The 21253-nt window shown below is 45.5% G+C and overlaps 1 protein-coding gene across 1 annotated transcript in view; it reads right to left on the bottom strand.

Moving 5' to 3' along the window:
- MCM4 (minichromosome maintenance complex component 4) overlaps nucleotides 1-21253 on the bottom strand; it is a 114637-nt gene that overhangs the window by 47224 nt on the left and 46160 nt on the right. The window contains 3 exon segments of the mRNA XM_029591250.1: nucleotides 261-388; nucleotides 13685-13884; nucleotides 13887-14049. Coding sequence (XP_029447110.1) covers nucleotides 261-388; nucleotides 13685-13884; nucleotides 13887-14049 — 491 coding nt within the window.

Below are 21253 nucleotides of genomic sequence, written 5' to 3'. Positions count from 1 at the left end.
CCCAGTTAAGAGGGGATGCTCTCAAAGTTTTTCTCTGTCTCCATCTGCTGGAAGAGAGGCAAAACCCAGCAGTCTGGACTGATACATACAGGGAAAGAGAGGGATTTCAGAGGATAGGTTAAAATGGTATGTTGATAGATATTAGATCTGTGGAGCTTCCCATTATGTAATATGTTTTATTACTTTTTACATATCAAGAACATACTTGATAAGCTGAAATGCAAATAAAAGCAAATAAAAATCTGAACTATTTTATTTACCTGGACAACAGTGTGTGAGGAAGTTGGATGTTCTCAATCGTGGTCTTCTTTGGATTCCATTGCGACTCCACAGGGTTGGCTGCAGCCAAGACAGAGGTGCGGGCATTCAGTTGGCAAATTATTCCTGCCTACCAAGAGTAACAGAGCAGACATTACAGAGAATGCTGACCTGCAAAAAAACTGTCTTGTACCCTGATCCAGTTTTTCTGCAATCCACTTTGTGTTCGTGAAATGGATCCTTTCTCCCCGATTCGTAGCCAACCAAAGGTCATTTCTGGACAAGCAGTGCATCAAAACTCAATTTCCGTCATACCCCGCTCACACCTGTGCATTATCTTCTATATTTACTGCTCAATCATTGCTACAAAGAAAATGCTAGTAAACTGACATTTAAGATTTATTTTACAGCAGTTCCTGTGTATGTTACCATGTGCTATACGAGTACTACTGCAGGCAGCTTTCCCTTCTGTAAACTGGAGAAATTACTTACCTGATAATTTTGTTTTCCTTAGTGTAGACAGATGGACTCAGGACCAATGGGTTATGTGCTCCCATGCTAGCAGATGGAGACGGAATCAGGTTTCAAAGCTGAAAATCACCCTAGATATACCCCTCCAGTGACCTCAGCCATTCAATATTCTCTTCAAAAGCCATTGTGGACTAGCTATTGAAAAACCTCGATTAAGGCTTTATTAAAACCTTGACTAAAAACTTAAAAGGCCGGTGACCGTGACCGTACTCACACAAGCACTGAATCCCTGCCAACTTATAGCAACCCCAATTCAGAGGTAGGGAGATGGCTTACCCATAGTCCCTTGGGGACGAGGTTCATGTGTGTTCCCTTGTCACTATTGATGGGCAGCCCTGGGCGGGATGCTGAGTCCATCTGTCTACACCAGTGATGGCTAACCTATGACACGCGTGTCAGAGGTGACACGCCGAGCCGTTTTGGCTGACACGCGCAGTGTTTCGAGGACTATCAGGAATTTTTTTTTTTTTTTTTTAAATCGGCTGCGCCGAGCCTTTTCTTTTTCAGCTGCGCCGAGCCTTTAAATGTGTTTTTTAGTTTCCCCCTACCCTCCACCAATGCCCCCGGGCGCAGGGAGGCTCATGCGTCGCAACGATGAGGCTCAAGACAACGCGCTGATGCTCCTCTTTCCTGCCTGTGCGGCCCTGGAAGTAAACGTTGCCGGAGCCGCGTGGGCAGGAAGGAGGAAGCGAATCAGCGCGTGTAGAAGAGGAGGAGCCGCCGCGGGTCGCTGCGAATCCCAAGTCGCAGCGGCCCAAGAAGAGGAAGAGGCCCGGTAGCAGGGCTGCCGCGGCCCGAGAAGATCAGGGCCGCTGCAGAGCCCATCCTGCGGCGACCCGCGAAGAGGAGGCCCAGAGGTGAGAGAGAGGCTGAGGGCCCGTAGAGTGCGTGTATGAGGTGAGTTGAGAGAGAGGACCTGAATGTTTGCAGAGACAGCATGTGAGAGCCTGTGTGTGTGTGTGTGTGTGTGTGTGTGTGTGTGTGTGTGTGAGAGAGAGAGAGAGAGAGAGAGAGAGAGAGCATGTGCCAGTGACAGCCTGTGTATATGAATGATTGTATGAGAGAGCATGTGCCAGTGAGAGCCTGTGTGTATGAATGATTGTATGAGAGAGAGCATGTGCCAGTGAGAGCCTGTGTATATGAATGATTGTATGAGAGAGAGCATGTGCCAGTGAGAGCCTGTGTATATGAATGATTGTATGAGAGAGCATGTGCCAGCGAGAACCTGTGTGTATGAATGATTGTATGAGAGAGAGCATGTGCCAGTGAGAGCCTGTGTATATGAATGATTGTATGAGAGAGAGCATGTGCCAGTGAGAGCCTGTGTGTGTGAGAAAGAGAAATGCATGTGAGAATGAGAACCTGACTGTGTGTTTGAGGGAAGAAGATGGAGAAAAAAGAACAGAAAAAAAGACAATATAAAAGGAATTGGCAAAAAAAATAAGAAAGGGAAGGTGAAAAAAAAAGCCTGTGACCAACCAATTAGAAAACTAAGATCAGACAGCAAAGGCAAAAAAAAAAAAAAATGTACTTTTTAGTGATTGGCACATGTACTCTTTGGGAATGTGCAAGAATAGCACTTTCTCAACGGATCTCACAATGTACAAGATCAGCATGGAGAAAGTGGAAGCCCACGGGGCCTGCACAGAGGAGGCAGCAGAATGGACTTCAGTGTCAGTAGCAGCAATCGGCACCTCCGCAATAGCCACGCGGCATCAGTGGACAGTGGCAGCAGAGGAATGAGAGAGGTTCTGAGGTTGCTGGCAAAAGAAAGAGAGGGGGGTCTACCTTTAGTGTGTGAATGTGTATGAATGGGACTCTGCTTGGGGGTGTATGTGTGTGAATGCATGGGTGCCTGCCTGGGGGTCTGTGTGTGTGAGAATGAATGTGTGCATGCCTGGGAGATGGGGAGGGAGTGTTGTGAACATGAATGGGAGCCAATAAAAGAAACCGACTGACAGATGAAGTTTGTAACGCTTGCTTGGACTTGAAGTGTACGAAATACCAACCTTCAATTGAAGATTTAGCCAATGAAATTCAGCAACAAAAAAGTCACTAAGCAGGTAAGGTAAAGAATTATTTGTTTTTGCTTTATTAATAAATACAGTATATATATTAAAATTATAACTTGTTGATTAGAGCTACAAATATCACAAAATTATGGATTTTTCTAGAAGTGACACACCACCCGAGTTATGCTCGGTTTTTTTTATGAATTTTGACACACTGAGCTCAAAAGGTTGGCCATCACTGGTCTACACTAAGGAAAACGAAATTATCAGGTAAGTAATTTCTCCATTTCCTAGCATGTAGCCAGATGGACTCAGGACCAATGGGATGTACAAAAGCTACTCCCCTACCAGGTGAGAGCTGCCCGTGGCCCACTAGTGCTGCCCTTGCGAAGGCTGTATCCTCCCTGGCCTGAACATCCAGGCGGGTAAAAACTGGAGACTGTGTGTAAGGAGGACCATGTCACTACCCGACAGATTTCAGCTGGCGACAACAACTTGGTTTCAGCCCAGGAGACTGCCTGGGCCCTTGTAGAACAAGCCCTGACCTGTAGAGGTAGTGGTTTTCCTGCCTCTATGTAGGCAGCATTAATTACTTCTTTGATCCAGCAGGCTATGGTGGCCCACGTTGCCGCTTCCCCTTGTTTCTTCCCAATGTGAAGAACGAACAGGTGATCAGTTTTGCGCAAGGATTCCGATCTCTTCAGGAATCGGACTAGGATTCTGCCGACATTCAGGTGGCAGAGGAGGCGTGAGTCTTCCGAATCCCTTTGCTCATCTGGTGATGGTAAGGATATGGTCTGGTTCATATGGAACTGGGAAACCACTTTTGGAAGGAAGGATGGTACCGTACGTAGTTGTATGGTCCCCGGGGTGAACCTGAGGAACGGTTCCCGACAGGATAATGCTTGAAGTTCGGAGATGCGTCTGGCTGAGCATATTGCAATCAAGAACACTGTCTTTAAGGTCAAGAGACGTAAAGACAGGGCGTTTGTTGGTCTGAAGGATTCCCCTGCTAGGAACTTACTCTAGTAGTGGTCGGAGTTGTTTGACTCCTTTCAGGAAGCGGGACACATCAGGATGAGTTGATAGTCTGATGCCGTCCACTTCGGACCCTGAAACAGGCCAGTGCTTGCGACTTGGACCTTGAGGGAGTTGAGGGACAACCCCTTCAGCATGCCCGTCTGTAGGAATTCTAGGATCGTGGGACTCTTGGCTGCCCTCGGGAGGAGACCCGCTGTCTTCACACCAAGCTTCGAATGCTCTCCAGATCCATAGAAACAAAGAAACATAGAAATGACAGCAAAAAAAAGACCAATCGGCCCATCCAGTCTGCCCAGCAAGCTCCCATACTTATTTTCCCATATGTATCTGTTCACCAACCACCCAATTTTCAGGCCCTTGTTGGTAACTGTTTGATTCAAGTTTCCTGCCATCCCCTGCCATTGATGCAGATAAATGTTGGAGTTGCATCAAAGGTGAGCATAAGACTTAATGATTAAGGGTAGTAACCGCCACATCAAGCAAGTTACCCCGATACTTATTTACCCAGACCGCACAGATCATTGCCCTTGTTGGATGTTGTCTGAATGTAAATCCTGTTTTCCACATTTTCCCCCTGCCGTTGAAGCAGAGAGCAACGCTACATATGCATTCAAAGTGATGTATCAGGCTTAATTGGTTTCGGGTAGTAACCGCCGTATTAGGCAAGCTACCCACACGCTTGTTTACCCCCATTGTGAAGTTCAGTTCAGTCCTTGTTGGTTGTTGTCTAAATGTAAATCTCTTTTCCACGTTGCCCCTTGCCGTAGAAAGCAGAGAGCAATGTTGGAGGTGCATTAACCTTGCGAAGGCTTATTGAGTAAGGGTAGTAATCAACATGTAGTAACCTTCCCACTCCAGTAATCCACCCCCATGGCTCCTCACTTCATTCCCATCCTCTAGCCTTTATGGATCCACAGTGTTTATCCTATGGCCTCCTTTGAAATGCTTCACCGTTTTAGTCTTCACCACTTGCTCCGGAAGGGCATTTCAGGCATCCCCCACCCTCTCCATGAAGAAATACTTCCTGACATTGGTTCTGAGTCTTCCTCCCTGAGCTTCAAGTCGTGGCTCCTAGTTCTACTGATTTGTTTCCATGGAAAAAGGTTTGTTGTTGACCATGGATCATTAAAACCTTTCAAGTTTCTGAAAGGTCTGTATTAATATCAACCCCTGCTCCTCCTCTCCTCCAGGATATACATATTTAGGTTCTTCAATCTCTCCTCATAAGTCATTTTATGAAGACCATCCACTTTTTTGGTCTCTCTTCTCTGGACCGCCTCCATGCTGTCACTTTGGAGATACGATCTCCCAGAACTAAACACAGTACTCCAGGTGAGGCCTCACCAAGGCCCTGTACAAGGGGATCATCACTTCCTTTCTCTTATTAGATGTTTCTCTCTCTATGCAGCCCAGCATTTTTCTGGCTTTAGCTATCGCCTTGTCACATGTTTCGCTGACTTCAGATCATTAGACACTATCACCCCAAGGTCTCTCTCCTGCTCCGTGCAATCAGCCCTTCACCCCCCATCAAATACAGTTTTCGGATTTCCACACCCCATATGCATGACTCTGCACTTCTTGGCATTGAATCTCAGCTGCCCACATCTTCGAACACTCTTCCAGCTTCCTTAAATCATGTCTCATTTTCTCTCCACTCCTTCCGGGGTGTCCACTCTGTTGCAGATCTTAGTTATCATCCACAAAAAGACAAACCTTACTTTCTATTCTGTCCACCACTGTCGCTCACAAAGATAGTGAACAGGACCGGTCCTTGCAGCACTCTGCATAACACATGCCTCCTCTTCAGAGTAAGTTCCATTTACCATCACACATTGTGCTTCTGTCCATCAACCAGTTTTGCAATTCAGGCCATCACCTCGGCACTCACTACCTAAGCTTCTCATTTTATTCACAAGCCTCCTGTGCGGGACTGTATCAAAAGCTTTGCTGAAATCTAAGTAGATGACATCGAGCACTCTTCCTCTAATTCCTTGGGTCACCCAAGCAAAAAAGTCAATCAGATTTGTCTGACAGAACCTTACCCTGGTGGAATCCATGCTGCCTCTCGGTCCAGCAATTCTTCTGACTGTAGATAGTTCACTACTCTTTCTCTTCAGCAGTGACTCCATTACCTTTCCTACACCGAGGTGAGGCTAACCTGGCTGTAGTTTCCAGTCTCCTCTCTGCTCCCACTCTTGTGAAGCAGGACCACCACCGCTCTTCTCCAATCACTCGGCACCACTCCTGTTCTAGGGATCTATTTAACAGGTTCACTCAGCGGACCTGCCAGCACATCTCTGAGCTCCCTCAGTATCCTGGGATGAACCTCATCAGGCCCCATGGCTTTGTCCACTTTCAGTTTCCTAGCTCTTCCCATACATTCTCTTCTGTAAACGGGAGTTACATCTACTTCACTCCAGTTTCTTGTTACCCTAGCGACGGTCCTTCTTCAGGGTCCTCTTTAGTGAACACCAAACTGAAGTATTCGTTTAATATTTCTGCCATTTCTTCATCTCTCTCTACATATTAATCCTTTTCACCTTTCAATTTCACTATACCACTTTGAACTTTTCTCCTTTCTCTGATGTATCTGAAAAATGTTTTGTCACCTCTCTGCTTTACCCTCTTGGCAATCCTTTCTTCTGCCTTGACTTTTGCCGTCTTGATTACTTTCTTGGTCTCTCTCAGTTCCACCAGATATTCTTCCTTGTGCTCCTCCCCTTTGGGATCCTTTATATTTCTGAAACGCTATTCTTTTAGCTTTTATTTTGTCAAGCACTTCCTTTGAGTACCAGATAGAAAAGCAAGAGACAAATGAAACCTAACATATAGATTAGTTGCCTTGGTTATTGCTCCTTTAATTTGGCCCACTCACTGCTCCACATCTCTCATGTTCTCCCTGCCTTCTAGTTCTTCCTCCAGGTAACTTCCCCCATTTCATCAAAGTCTTTGAACTGCAAACCTCGGGTCTGTGTGCTCCTTCTCCATATCCTGTTTTGTGATATTAAACCATACCGTTTGATGATCACTGTTGCTGAGATGGGCACCCCACCTGGACATTAGGGACATTATCTCCATTAGTGAGCACTAAATCTAGTATAGCTCCCTCCTCCATGGGTTCCATTGCCAATTGTTTGAACAGAGCCCCTTGCAGGGCATCCACTATCTCTCTACTACTGTTAGATTCTGCAGAAGAGATTCTCCAGTCTACATCTGGCAGATTAAAATCTCCAACAATCATCACTTCTCCCTTCTTTCCCATCTTTTGGATGTCTTCAACCAGATTGCTGTCAAGCTCTTCCGATTGATTTGAGGTCTGTAAACCATTCCAATAAAAATGGAATGCCCCAGCATCTTTTTTTTAGGTCGGCCCATAGTGCTTCTTTGCCCCCATTTCCTTGCAGCTCAGGTGGCTTGGATATTGTTTCTGACAGAAAGAGCCACTCCTCCCCCCTTTCCTGTCCTCCCCTTAACAAGTTATAGCCTGGTATTTCTGTATCCAATCATGAGATTCCGTGAACCTGTCTCTATGACAGCAACAATGTCCAAGTCTGCCTCCACCATTAGGGCTTGCAGATCTGGGATTTTATTGCCCGAACTACGAGCATTTGTGCTCATAGCTTTCCAGCTTTTCTCGTTCAGGTTACTGCTTTTCTTGGACTCCTTTTGTGACTTATTTAGTTGAGTTTTGTTATCCACTTCATCCTTTTCCACTGCATTATTATTGGGGGTGGTGGGGGGGGGTGACATTCTAATTTCTTTCTGCCACCCTGGGCATCTAGTTTAAATGCCTTATGACATAAATTTAAATCCTATCTCTTAGGATCCTTTTTCCTGCCACAGACAGATGTAAGCCATCTTTGACGAAAAGCTTTTTACTGTTCCATACATGGCCCCAGCCCCCAATAAATCCAGAACTTTGTTCCTTACACCAGGATTTGAGCCATATATTGAAGTTATTAATATGGCTTAGCCTCTCTTTCCCCTTTCCATGAACAGGTGACACTTCTGAAACGGCAATGGATGTTGCCATGTGACTGATCTGCTTCGCTAGAGACTGGAAATCTCTCTGTACCACTTGTATGCTATTTCTAGCAAGGTTGTTGGTTCCCAGATGGATTGATATCAACTTTAGAGTCTTTGCTTTCTTCTTTGATCACTTTGACTATCTGAACAACATTTCTGCTGGCCGATGATCCTGGGAGGCTTATAACTGTATTGTTTCCCTCTAAAAGAATTCCCAAATTAGTGCCTCTGATGACAGTCACCCAGCACAATGAGCTTTTTCCTTTGGTTATGGATTGTATTTTGGAATTTCTGTATGCATTGGGTTTCTTCTTTCTTTTCAGGTACCATTTCAATCTCTTCCACAAGAGCTTCAAAATTATGTAGTAGAGAGAAGGTGTTTTAAACTTGAAAGTGTGTGTGTTTCCGCATCACCGGTCTTACTCTACCAGAACCTAAAGTAATCCCATTGATTTTTGGGTTCCTTAATGCTCTGTGTAAGCGGGGAAGCCCACTGTAAACTTCTTTTTGAGTTTTGTTTTCCGTATGAAAGACAGATGTGGAGGACTTGCAAGCCTGAAGCAGGGTATCAATCACGGCTTTTGAGTAGCCACGATTCTTTAGGCTAGTCCTCTCAAGTGCCATACCGTAAGAGATAATCGAGCTGGGTTTTCGTGGGAGATCGGTCCCTGCTGAAGAAGGTCCCTGTATGGCAATAGAAGTAGAGGATTCCCCGCCAATAGTCCTTTGCATGTCTGTGTATGTCTGTCTCTTGGGCCAATCCGGGGCGACTAGTAGGACTAGTCCCTGTGGTGTTCTATCTTGTGGATGATCCTGCCCAGTAGTGGCCAGGGTGGGAAGGCATACAGGAGGCTTTCCTTCTGGCCAGTTCTGGACGAGGAGCGTCATTCCCTGAGATTGTGGTTCTTCATCTGCGGCTGAAGAATCTGGAGACCCGGGCATTGCGACAAGTTGCTAGTAGGTCCATGGCTGGGAACCCCATTGATTTACTATCAGCTGGAAGGCTGTGTCCGTCAGCAACCATTCCCTCAGGTCTAGGCTCTCTCTGCCGGGCAGAGATGTCGTCTTTTCCTGTGATGTGGAAGGCCGAACATCCCCTTGTAATTTATTTCCACCTACTCTATGATGGGGTCTATTTCTAGAGACACTGCTGGCTCTTGGTTCCTCCCCAGTTGATGTAGGCAACGGTCGTTGCGTTGTCCGACATGACTTTGACGGACTCGCCTCGGAGTCTGTGGCTGAATTGTAGGCAGGCTCGTCTGACGGCTTGCGCTTCCAGGCGGTTTATGTTCCATCCTGCCTCTTCCTTGTTCCACTGTCCCTGGGCCATTCGTTCCTGACAGTGAGCTCCCCACTCTCGCAGGCTTGCGTCCGTGGTGAGCAAGATCCACTTCGGTGCGGATAGGTTTACACCTCTGCTTAGCTGTTCTTCCTGTAGTCACCATTGAAGCTGCTCCTGAACCTCTGTCGGTAGCTGGAGGCGAATTGAGTAGTTCTGAGACACTGAATTCCATCGTGATAGTAGGGAACATTGCAGCGGCTGCATATGGGCTCGTCCACGCAACAACTTCCAGAGTTGATGTCATGAGGCCGAGGACTTGAAGGTAGTCCCATACCTTGGGGCGGACAGAGGTCAACAGTTTTTGTAAATGATCCATTCGCTTCCTTCTTCGTGGAGGGGGAAGGTAAACCTTGTTCTGTTTGGTATCAAACTGGACTCCCAGGTATTCTAGTGACTGGGAAGGCTGTAGACAACTCTTGGTTGTGTTCACGACCCACCCGAGTTCTTGTAGTAGATTCTTGACTCTGGTGGTCGCATAGCGACTCTCCTCTGGAGACACTGCCCTTATCAGCCAATTGTCCAAGTAAGGATGTTCCAGGACTCCTTTCCTCAGTGCTTCCGTCAGTACCACCATGATTTTGGTGAAGGTTCTGGGGGCGGTAGCTAGTCCGAAGGGTAGTGCTTGGAATTGATGATGGCCCAATATCACAAATTGCAGGAAGTGCTGGTGGTTCTGATGGACCAGAATGTGAAGGTAGGCTTCGGATAGGTCCAGGGAGGTTAAGAATTCTCCCGGTTGTACTGCCATTATAATGGAGCATAGGGTTTCCATGCGGAAGTGTGGGACCTTCAGGTAACGATTGATGGTCTTGAGGTCCAGGATAGGCCGGAATGTTCCTTCTTTCTTGGGAACGATAAAATAAATTGAATAGTGGCCAGTATTTTGTTGAAGCATGGGCACTGGGGCTATTGCCTTCAGGCTGAGCAGTCTTAAGAACATAAGAACATGCCATACTGGGTCAGACCAAGGGTCCATCAAGCCCAGCATCCTACTTCCAACAGTGGCCAATCCAGGCCATAAGAACCTGGCAAGTACCCAAAAACTAAGTCTATTCCATGTTACTGTTGCTAGTAATAGCAGTGGCTGTTTTCTAAGTCAACTCAATTAATAGCAGGTAATTGACTTCTCCGCCAAGAACTTATCCAATCTTTTTTTAAACACAGCTATACTAACTGCACTAACCACATCCTCTGGCAACAAATTCCAGAGTTTAATTGTGCATTGAGTGAAAAAGAACTTTCGCTGATTAGTTTTAAATGTGCCACATGCTAACTTCATGGAGTGCCCCCTAGTCTTTCCATTATCTGAAAGAGTAAATAACAGATTCACATCTACTCGTTCTAGACCTCACATGATCTTAAAGACCTCTATCATATCCCCCCTCAGCCGTCTCTTCTCCAAGCTGAACAGCCCTAACCTCTTCAGCCTTTCCCCATAAGGGAGCTGTTCCATCCCCCTTATCATTTGGTCGCCCTTCTCTGTACCTTCTCCATCGCAACTATATCTTTTTGAGATGTGGCGACCAGAATTGTACACAGTATTCAAGGTGTGGTCTCACCATGGACCGACACAGAGGCATTATGACTTTTTTTTTAATTCACCATTCCCTTTTTAATAATTCTCAACATTGTTTGCTTTTTTGACTGCCGCAGCACACTGAACTGACAATTCCAATGTGTTATCCACTATGATGCCTAGATCTCTTACTAGGGTGGTAGCACCTAATATGGAACTTAACATTGTGTAACTATATCATGGGTTATTTTTCCCTATATGCATCACCTTGCACTTATCCACATTAAATTTCAACTGCCATTTTGATGCCCAATTTTCCAGTCTCACAAGGTCTTCCTGCAATTTATCACAATCTGCTTGTGATAAATGTGTCTTGCTAGCGTGGTTTCCACTGCCAGTCTCTTGGAGTGGGAGTGGCATGGTGATTTCATAAATTTGTCTGGGGGAATGCTTTGGAATTCCAGCAAGTACCCCTCTCGAATGATAGCTAGGACCCACCTTTGGTAGAAGAGGGTAAGTCTGCCCCCTATGTCTTCTTCCTATGGATGGGTCTGCATCTTCTCATTGTGGGGTATGGCTGGAGCCTGCCCCTGAGCTTGCTCCTCTCTTAATGTGCCTGTTCCGAAAGGGCTGAGACCTTCCTGAAGGACGAGGTGCTTGGGACTGTGTATTCTTGTAAGGCTTAAAGCGCTGCGATCCTCTGCCCTTGGTTCTTCTGGGGGAGGAGCGCTGATATGTTCTTTTGTTCCTGTCCTCAGGTAATCAGGGTACTGGAGATTCACCCCTTTTGTTGGCTAATTTCTCCAGTTTGCTCCCGAACAGGAGGGATCCTTTAAAAGGCATTTTTTTGTGAGGTTCGCTTTGGAAGTCACGTCAGCTGACCAATTCCGGAGCCACTGTGGTGGCGACACCCCTGGATGAGGTGTGCACGAGGTCTGCGGTAGCATCAGTGAGGAAGGAGACCGTAGGCTCCATCGCTTCTCCAGGCGTAGTTGCGTCTCTGACTAGGATCAAACAGGAACGTGCCACTAATGCGTAACAAGAAGCAATTTGTATCGTCATTGTTGATACTTTAAAGGACTGCTTAAGGATGGCTTCCAGCCTTCTATCCTGGGCGTCCTTCAGTGCCGCTCCTCCCTCCACTGGGATCATAGTGCGTTTTGAGACTGCACAGATCATAGCATCCACTATGCAGAAACACAGAAGTTCCTTAGCCATGTGTTCCAGCAGGTATAGGGCTTCTAGAGTCCTCCCCCCTTTCAAAGTGGCCTCTGGAGCATTCCATTCCAGGTCAATCAATGGGCTTCAACATAGGGAAATAGCATGAGGCCTTACGGAGGTACACCAGCATGGGATTCTTCTTTGGTTCCGCTGTGGACTCCGTGCCTGGAAGACCCAGTGTCTTCATAGTCTGGGACACTAGGGTTGGTAATTCATCCTTGTGGAAGAATCGGAGCATGGTCCGGTATGGTTCCATCCCTGGGGGAATTTCTCCTTCTTCCAGAGAGTCTGTTTCATCCTATTGAGTTATCTGGATCGCTCTTGGTTAGGAGAGGCATATCTCAAGAGGACCGGGAGGTGCTGGGAAGGACTCGTGCTTCCAGCTGGGTTTGAGTCAGGTGGGCAGCAGGGTTCTGGTTGTGCCTGGACAAAGGTTTGCAGCCCTTTGAAAAATTCCACCCAGGAGAAGGTTCCTGGATCCATGTTGATCCCAGGAGTGGTTGTAGTGGTAGCCCCGGAGGAATTTTCCTGCGGGGGCGCAGAGTTGGAAATACTTAGGTCCGGGATGTCATCATCCGTGGTACCGGATCCCTCTCCTGGCTGTAGAGGGTCTTGATTTGGTTCTCCATGGTTCTGTTCACACTGTTGGCCCAGGAGGGATTCCAATTCAGGCTGCGCAGCTATTAAGTGCCAGGCTGGGCAAAGGAAGGGTCCCTTGGCTTTCTTGGATGGCGGTGCCATTAGTTGTGCACGTTCAGGGCTTAGGGACTCGCCTGTGCAAGGAGTTAAGCACGGGGATGCGCTTAATTATGAGCGTCAGATGTGTAAAAGTTATGCGCACGAAGTGCGCACAAGTTGTGCGTGCAGGCAACGGAGTTTGTGCTCGCAGCACAGTTATGCGCCCAGTTGTGCGTGCCGCTGTGCGCTCAAACCGTAGTTAAGTGCTTCGGGCCTCCGGCCTGTCCCGCACGTACCAGTCGGAGGGGGAAAATGGCGCCGACGACCCCAAAGGCAAGATGGTGACCCCCCTAGGAGGGTCTCCACGAGTGTGGACTCTCGCACCGAATCAGGGCCTGCCCCAAAGGAGGGCTGCTCAACCCGATTTAAACCTCGGAGGAAGGACGGTGCGGCTGTTCGAGTCTTGGAGACCAGAGACTTAGAAATAAAGGTTTCTACCTTAGCTGGTCTTGGTGCTTACCGGTCGCATGTCGGGCAGTCTCCGGCTTTGGGGGGAGAGAGGAATATCTTTATTGCCGCGCTCGAATCTGCACCCGCTGCCTTTCAGCCACCCTGGGGGCTAAGTCAAAGCTGGGAATCGGCCGGTGGACTCTGAGAGACATCGGCCGATATATATCGAGAGTGGAGCTCGATATTTCTCAAATTTAGAAGTAAAGTTTCCTCTTCCAAAGAGTATTGTGTTCCCGATAGGTGGGAGACAGTCCACATCTACTAGGAGACAGAGAGATACTGAAGGGCTGAGGTCACTGCAGGGGTATATCTAGGGTGACGTCAGCTTTGAAACCTGACTCAATCTCCATCTGCTAGCAGGGGAACACATAACCCATTAGTCCTGAGTCCATCTGGCTACATGTTAGGAAATAAGAAATTTATCCTAACTAACTGGCGTTGGAAGCCAGGCCCCCGGGACACATTTTATTTGCTTGCCACCCAAGTGCTCACAGGCAACAAGTCCAGCTTTGGCAATTTCCGATATTATGCATTTTTCTCACATCTTACCTTAGCGATGGAAAGGGTCTGCTGCTCCATCACTTCGTGCAATACGGACCGAGTGCTCTCGCTCATCTTGTCAAACTCATCAATGCAGCAGATACCATTGTCGCTGAGAACCAGCGCACCTGTCTGCAGAACCAGTTGCCTGGTTTCCGGGTCCTTCATCACGTAAGCGGTGAGCCCCACTGCACTGGAGCCCTTCCCAGGGTGTACTGGCCCCGGGGCACCAGGTTGTAGACATACTGCAGCAGCTGTGACTTGCTGGTGCCGGGGTCTCCACACAGGAGAATGTTCACCTCTGCACGGAACTTGCCTCTGCCAGTGTGGCTGAAGTCTTTGCGGGTGCCACCGAAGAGCTGAAGCAGAATACCCTGGGCAAAAGGACAGAAAGCCAACAACATTAATATATTACTCAAAGATTAACAGAAGTCTGCTTCCACTCAGTGCTGCAGTTGGATGCATGTGACTTCCCATAAGATACAAACAAAAAAAAGAATGAAAACACACTCTATATGCCAACTTTCTCTGAGAAATAAGCTGTCAGCAGGAGAGCTGTCTCTCATGCACATTTCAGGCCTACACATTACAACCACCCTGAGGAAATTAAAACACACACATTTTTAAAACTCTTCTGAACAACTCCTTCCCCTGCATATGCTTTGACATGCAGTAAATTGTCTTTTAGCAAGAGAGTACCCAGCATTCATCTAATCAGATTGGTCTATGGAGGCTAAATGTCACCAGTGGCACATGTAGAAACATATAGAAACGACGGCAGAAGAAGACCAAACAGTCCATCCAGTCTGCCCAGCAAGTTTCGCACTTTTTTTTCCCCCTCATATTTATCTGTTACTCTTGGCTCTTAGTAACCTTTTGGTTCTATTTCCCTTCCACCCCCACCATTAATGAGGGAGCAGTGCTGGAACTGCATCTAAGTGAAATATCTAGCTTAATTAGTTAGGGGTAGTAACCGCAAGCTACACCCATGCTTATTTGTTTACCCAGACTATGTAATCCAGTCCTTGTTGGTTGTTGTCTGTATATAGATCCACTTTTCTTCATTCCCCCTGCCGTTGAAGCAGAGAGTTATGCTGGATATGCATTGAAAGTGAAGTATCGGACTTTCTCCCTTGCCATTGAAGCAGAGAGCTATGCTGGATATGCTTGAAGTATCAGTCTTTCTCCCCTGCCGTTGAAGCAGAGAGTTATGCATTGAAAGTGATGTATCAGGCTTATTTGGTTTGGGGTAGTAGCCATTGTAACAAGCAAGCTACTCCCTGCTTTTTTGTGAATGCAAATCCTTTTTTCCACATTTCCTGTTGCCATTGAAGCTTAGAGCAATGTTGGAGTTGCATTAACCGTGTGTATGTTTATTGAATAAGGGTATTATCTCCAGGTAGTAGCCGTCATTCCCACAAGCCACCCACTCTTCATTCATGTCCTCTAGACTTTATGGATCCACAGTGTTTATCCCACGCCCCTTTGAAGTCCTTCACAGTTCTGGTCTTCACCATTTCCTCTGGAAGGGCATTCCAGGCATCCCCTACCCTCTCTGTGAAGAAATACTTCCTGTCATTGGTTCTGAGTCTTCCTCCCTGGAGTTTCAACTCGTGACCCCTGGTTCTGCTGATTTTTTTCCGATGGAAAGGGTTTGTTGTTGTCTTTGGATCATTAAAACCTTTCAAGTATCTGAAAGTCTGTATCATATCACCTCTGCTCCTCCTTTCCTCCAGGGTGTACATATTTAGATTCTTCAGGCCGCCATCACATACCTTTCTTGGAGGGTCTATCTGGAGGAGGCCTGTGGTGTTTACTCCTTTTCTTGTGGTGAGCCTGCCAGGTGGGAAGCCCGTGAACTACAAGTGCCATCTGCTTCCAGTGACGTCAGGAGGAGCAGCCGGGTAGGCTTTAAAACCTAGCCTACGCCGGCGTGGCTTTGCCCGGAGTCTAACTAGTTTCGTGGCCATAGAGATCAACTTAAGATAAGTAAAGAATTTTGTTGTTAAATTTGATCACATTTAGAATGGATGTATTGTGGTCCGGATTTATTCGTCAGAATAATAACTAGTCACTATGCCTCATACTAAGAGGAAAGCGAAGCTGAGAGAGTCTTCCTCAACATCTACTCCGAATAAATTGTTACAGCCTAGTATTGCTGAATGTTTTCAAATTGCTTCCACGTTGACTCCGGAGGGGGCCGCTTATAGATCAGTTCAGGAGCAGGAACAGAACTATTTGGCTAACGAGACATCGTTAACCCCCGGAGCCCCAGAGAAACCAGCCCATCCCTCTGCGGAATCCCTTGATGGTTTGCAATTTTTAAAAGACTCTTGAAATTCAAGGAGAAGGTATGAATGTGACTAAAACTTCTGATATAGAAGTTCAAAGTCCGGGAGATCATAAAAAACAATCTCCTTTAACGGCGGGAGGACAGGCTGGAACCTTTAAAGAACCTGGAGTGGAGACACAGCTGTCTGGGATTGGGGATATTTCTCTTATTAACCCTAAAAAATTCTCCATCGAAGAACTAGGGTTATGATGGTGAATATACAAAAATCAATTAACAACAGTTCAAGATGCATTAAAAAAGAACACACATATACAAGAAAAAATTGAAAGTTTGGAAAAAAAGGTAAATGTAATTGATCATAAAATGGGGGACATCCAGAGAGTTCAAACTTGATAAAATCAGTTGAAGAATATGAAAGAAAATTTGACATATTAGAAAATCAAAACAGGAAATTAAATCTTAGCTTACTGAGTTTTCCAAAAACTCATTTGGTTACACCAATTGAAGTATTCAATAGTTACCTGAAAAGCATCTTAAAATATCCAGAAAATTCCCTGCCTGGTATTTCTAAGATCTATTATCTCCAATAGAGGCAAGAAGGGAAAAATTTGGAAGAAAAAGATAATTTGAATTTAACTGATTTTCTTGAGAAATCATTTGAATCCAAAATTGATACTAGAGCTACATTGTTAGTTCAATTTCTATCTATAGTGGAAAGAGATACAGTCTTAAAAACGCATTTTAAATATCAAAAAAGTGAATTCTATGGAGGCCCCTAAGAATATTTCTTGATATAGTACATACCACACAGATGAGACGGAAAAGATTTATAGATATGCGTAAAGAAGTTCTGGAAAGAGGTGCACAGTTTAATTTAAAATATCCTTGCAGATGTTTTATTAAACATAAAGAAACTAGATAGGTTTTCAATTCTCCAGACCAGCTTCGAATTTATTTAGATACTCATTCGTGATCAATCATGAATTAGTTTGAAGGGGGGAAACTTAATTGAGAAGTGTGGAAACAACATTGTTAAAGTGTTAGCACTTTTAAAATATTTCTTGTCTTATGCTCCTATAATTACTAATGCTTAATTGATCTCTAATTTCTTAGCAAATTTCCTGTATAGGATAATAGTACTGTGAGTGTTCTGCTTATAAGGAAGTAATTCCCTTCTCTGGACCGCCTCCATCTTGTCTCTGTCTCTTTGGAGATATGGTCTCCAGAACTGAAAACAGTACTCCAGTTGAGGCCTCACCAAGGCCCTGTACAAGGGGATCATCACTTCCTTTCTCTTATTAGATATTCCTCTCTCTATGCAGCCCAGCATTCTTCTGGCTTTAGCTATCGCCTTGTCACATTGTTTCGCCGACTTCAGATCATTAGACACTATCACCCCAAGGTCTCTCTCCTGCTCCGTGCACATCAGCCCTTCACCCCCCATCGAATACAGTTCTTTCGGATTTCCACTCCCCATATGCATGACTCTGCACTTCTTGGCATTGAATCTCAGCTGCCATGTCTTCGACCACCCACCCATCTCATGAACCAGATTCCCATTCATGTGGCTTAATTTCTTACACTGACAAGGCTACTGGGATTTCAAGGGCACTTCAGATGATTGTCAAAGGACTTCAAAATTGTATCTCCTAGAGGATATTACTATTTTGCCATGCATTCTCTTTAAATATTGCCTCTCCACACTAAAAACAGAACTGCCTTCTGCCACCAAAGAACATAAATACATAAGAAATTGCCATACTGGGTCAGGACCAAGGGTCCCATCAAGCCCAACATCCTGCTTCCAACAGTGGCCAAACCAGGCCATAAGAACCTGGCAAGTACACAAACACTAAGAAGATTCCATGCTTATTGATGCCAGTAATAGCAGATGCCATACCTGCTAAGTCAACTTGATTAATAACAGTTAATGGACTTCTCCTCCAAGAACTTATCCAAACTTTTTTTAAACTGCACTAACCACATCCTCTGGCAACAAATTCCAGAGTTTAATTGTGCGTTGAGTGGAAAAAGAATTTTCTCTGATTAGTCTTAAATGTGCTACTTGCTAACTTCATGGAGTGCCCTCTAGACCAGTGGTTCTCAACCTTTTTTCTGTCGGGACACACCTGACAGATGGTTCTCACATGCGTGACACACTGACCCATGATCGTCACAGGGATAGATGTAAATGTACAGTTGCATCCACGGGAACCCCCCTGATCCACAATAATGGATGTAAAGCAGAATTATGACATTCCCCATTCACTCACTCTACAAAAAAGATATTCTGGTTCTGGTGTCATCTCAGTAACAGCAACTCAAACTCCTACTTCCAGGCTCAATAGCCCTACTTATGAAAAGATAGCAGTTTTACCACCAATGCATGTCCTCTTGAGAAAACACAACAAATAAGACTGATAAAACTCTTACATGCTAGTAAAATATCTCATCTCGGTAACAGACACAGAACCGACCTAACATACTCCCAGGATCTGTAGTAATGCACATAAACTAATCCGCACACAGTTACACCTGTATTATGGAATACACTCAAACAGGAGCCAACCCTATTTATGAAAAGGCAACACTACAAATATTACATCAGACCCTAAACACCAATACACCTCTTATTAGGAAAACAGAACTAGCAAGCAGCTATAGATCCCCACACAGAAATAATTGTAAAACTATACTAATAAGCAGAATAAATGTTTCACAACAACTATGAACAGAATAACATCCAACAATTAAAACTCATAAAAACTATTACAAATTCTCCAAACACCAATAAAATATTTCAAAAAAAAGCAGACACATCACATAATATTAAATAATTAAAATGGCAGTCAATCAAGAAAAATAAACTTAAAAAGCCACCTTTACTTACCCCCTCCAGCAGCTCTCCTACTCCTCTTCCATGCAGGCTGTAGCACACACCAGAAGCAGCAGTAGTGGCTAAGCTCTATACTCATGGTCCTCTTCCTTAATGCCCATGTCTCTCACACACACACACCATACCAGTCATGCCCCCATGACCAGTTTCTGTCTCTCACACACCAATCATCTCCCAGTCTTTGACAAAACACCCAGTCACTTTCCTGAACAGTTTTCTCTCATGCCATACACACACACACAGGCTTCCCACTCCCGTGTTCCACTTACATATATGGGCTTCTCACTCTCATAATCACTTTCTCTTTCTCACATACACTCACCAGTCTCTCACTCCCATGCTTGTTCTCTCCACATGCACAGGCTTCTCATTCCCATAATCACTTTCTCTCTCTCTCTCACACACACCCGTCACCTGATCTCTCTCATGCATACACACACACACACACACAGGCTTCCCACTTCCATGTTCTGTCTTACATACACAGGCTTCTCCCTCCCATGCTGTGTCTCACACACACCCAGGTTCTCACTCCCATGCTCACTCTCTTCACATGCACAGGCTTCTCATTCCCATAATCACTTCTCTGTTACAACACAAAAACACACCCAGTCTCTCTCTCATTTCCATGCTCACTCTCCACGTGCACAGGCTTCTCATTCCCTGAATCACATTCACATACACACCAGTCACACCGTCACCTTACCAACCAGTCTCTCTCATATACATGCACACACACAGGCTTCTCACTCCCATGCTTTCTTTCACATACACCCCCACAACACCAGGCTTCTTACTCCCATGCTTTCTCACATACCCAGATTTCTCACTTCCATGCTTTTTCTCTCTCTCTCTCTCACACACACACACATCCCTGACTGTCTCACACTCTCACATACACATCAGTCATCTCCTTGAGCAGTCACTTTCATTGTCTCTCTCATATACACATACATCAGCTCTCTGACCAGTTTCTCTCAATCACACACATACTCTCGATCAAATACATTCTCTCACTTACACACAGGCTGGCTGGCTGCTTCTCTCTCTTTCTGTCACTCACTTCCTCTCCCCCCCCCCCCCCCCCGAGCACAAACGGTAGCTGCTCCTCCAGCCCCCGCAGGCCAAGAAGGAAGAATTCCATCGATCGCGGGAGGCTCATGCTGCTCTCTCCTTTCCCGATTACCGTCTGCTGCAATAGCTTGGGGGCCGATGCTGCAGCGGCCGCTGCTAGTTTATCACGCGGCACGGCCTTTCTTCTTCCCGCGCACCGCGTATCACTTCCTGTTCCGGGTCCGGGGGGGGAATGCAGGCGCGGGAAGAAGAAAAGGCCAGCCGCGGATGCCACAGCTTTTTTTTTTTTGCACCGCTGCCGTTCCCGCTGGGCTTTAACGTGCTGATAGCCCGGCGGCAACGGCAGCAGGGAAGAAAGAGCAGCGGGAGGGACCGGGAGCCACGCGACACCCCTGCCGGCGCTTGGCGACACACTGGGGTGTCGCGACACACCGGTTGAGAACCACTGCTCTAGACCTTCTATTATCCAAAAGTGTAAATAACCGATTCACATCTACTCGTTCAAGACATCTCATGATTTTAAAGACCTCTATCATATCCCCCCCTCTGCTGTCTCTTCTCTTCGGCCCTTTCTTCAGAGGGAAGCTGTTCTATTCTCTTTATCATTCTGGTTGCCCTTCTCTGTACTTCTCCATCACAACTATAGCTTTTTGAGATGCGGCGACCAGAATTGTACACAGAATTCAAGGTGCGGTCTCATCATGGAGCGATACAGAGACATTATGACTTTCCTTTTTATTAACCATTCCCTTCCTAATAATTCCTAACATTGTTTGCTTTTTTGACTGCTGCAGCACACTGAGCTGACAATTTCAAAGTATTACCCACTATGATGCCTAGATCATTTTCCTGAATGGCAGCTCCTAATATGGAACGTAACATTGTGTAACTACAGCAAGGGTTATTCTTCCCCATATACATCACCTTTTTATTTTATTTATTTTATTTAAAAATGTTTATATACCGCTTTTACAATTCAAAGAATTAATCAAAATGGTTTACAACAAAACATACACAATAAATAAACTAGACAAAAATAAAACAAAATAAAACAAATAAAAAGCTAACATAGCGCAGTATACATTCATGTCCAGCAATTTTCAAATAAATTAACAAAAGGAAATATTATGTCATGAGAATATGTATAAATTGAAAGGAAGCAGTTGGAATAAATGGAAGTTGTTTTATGAATTAGTGGTTAAGGTATATGCTTTCTGAAATAGATAAGTTTTCAATAGTTTTTTGAACTGTTGTATTGATGAAGTAAGACGAAGGTAATCTGGAAGTGAATTCCATAAAACAGGACCTGCAACTG

The sequence above is a fragment of the Rhinatrema bivittatum genome, chromosome 2 (assembly GCF_901001135.1).
Source record: "Rhinatrema bivittatum chromosome 2, aRhiBiv1.1, whole genome shotgun sequence".
Classification (NCBI taxonomy): domain Eukaryota; kingdom Metazoa; phylum Chordata; class Amphibia; order Gymnophiona; family Rhinatrematidae; genus Rhinatrema; species Rhinatrema bivittatum.
The sequence above is the reverse complement of the archived record's forward strand: the minus strand, read 5'-3'. Positions and strand labels throughout refer to the sequence as shown.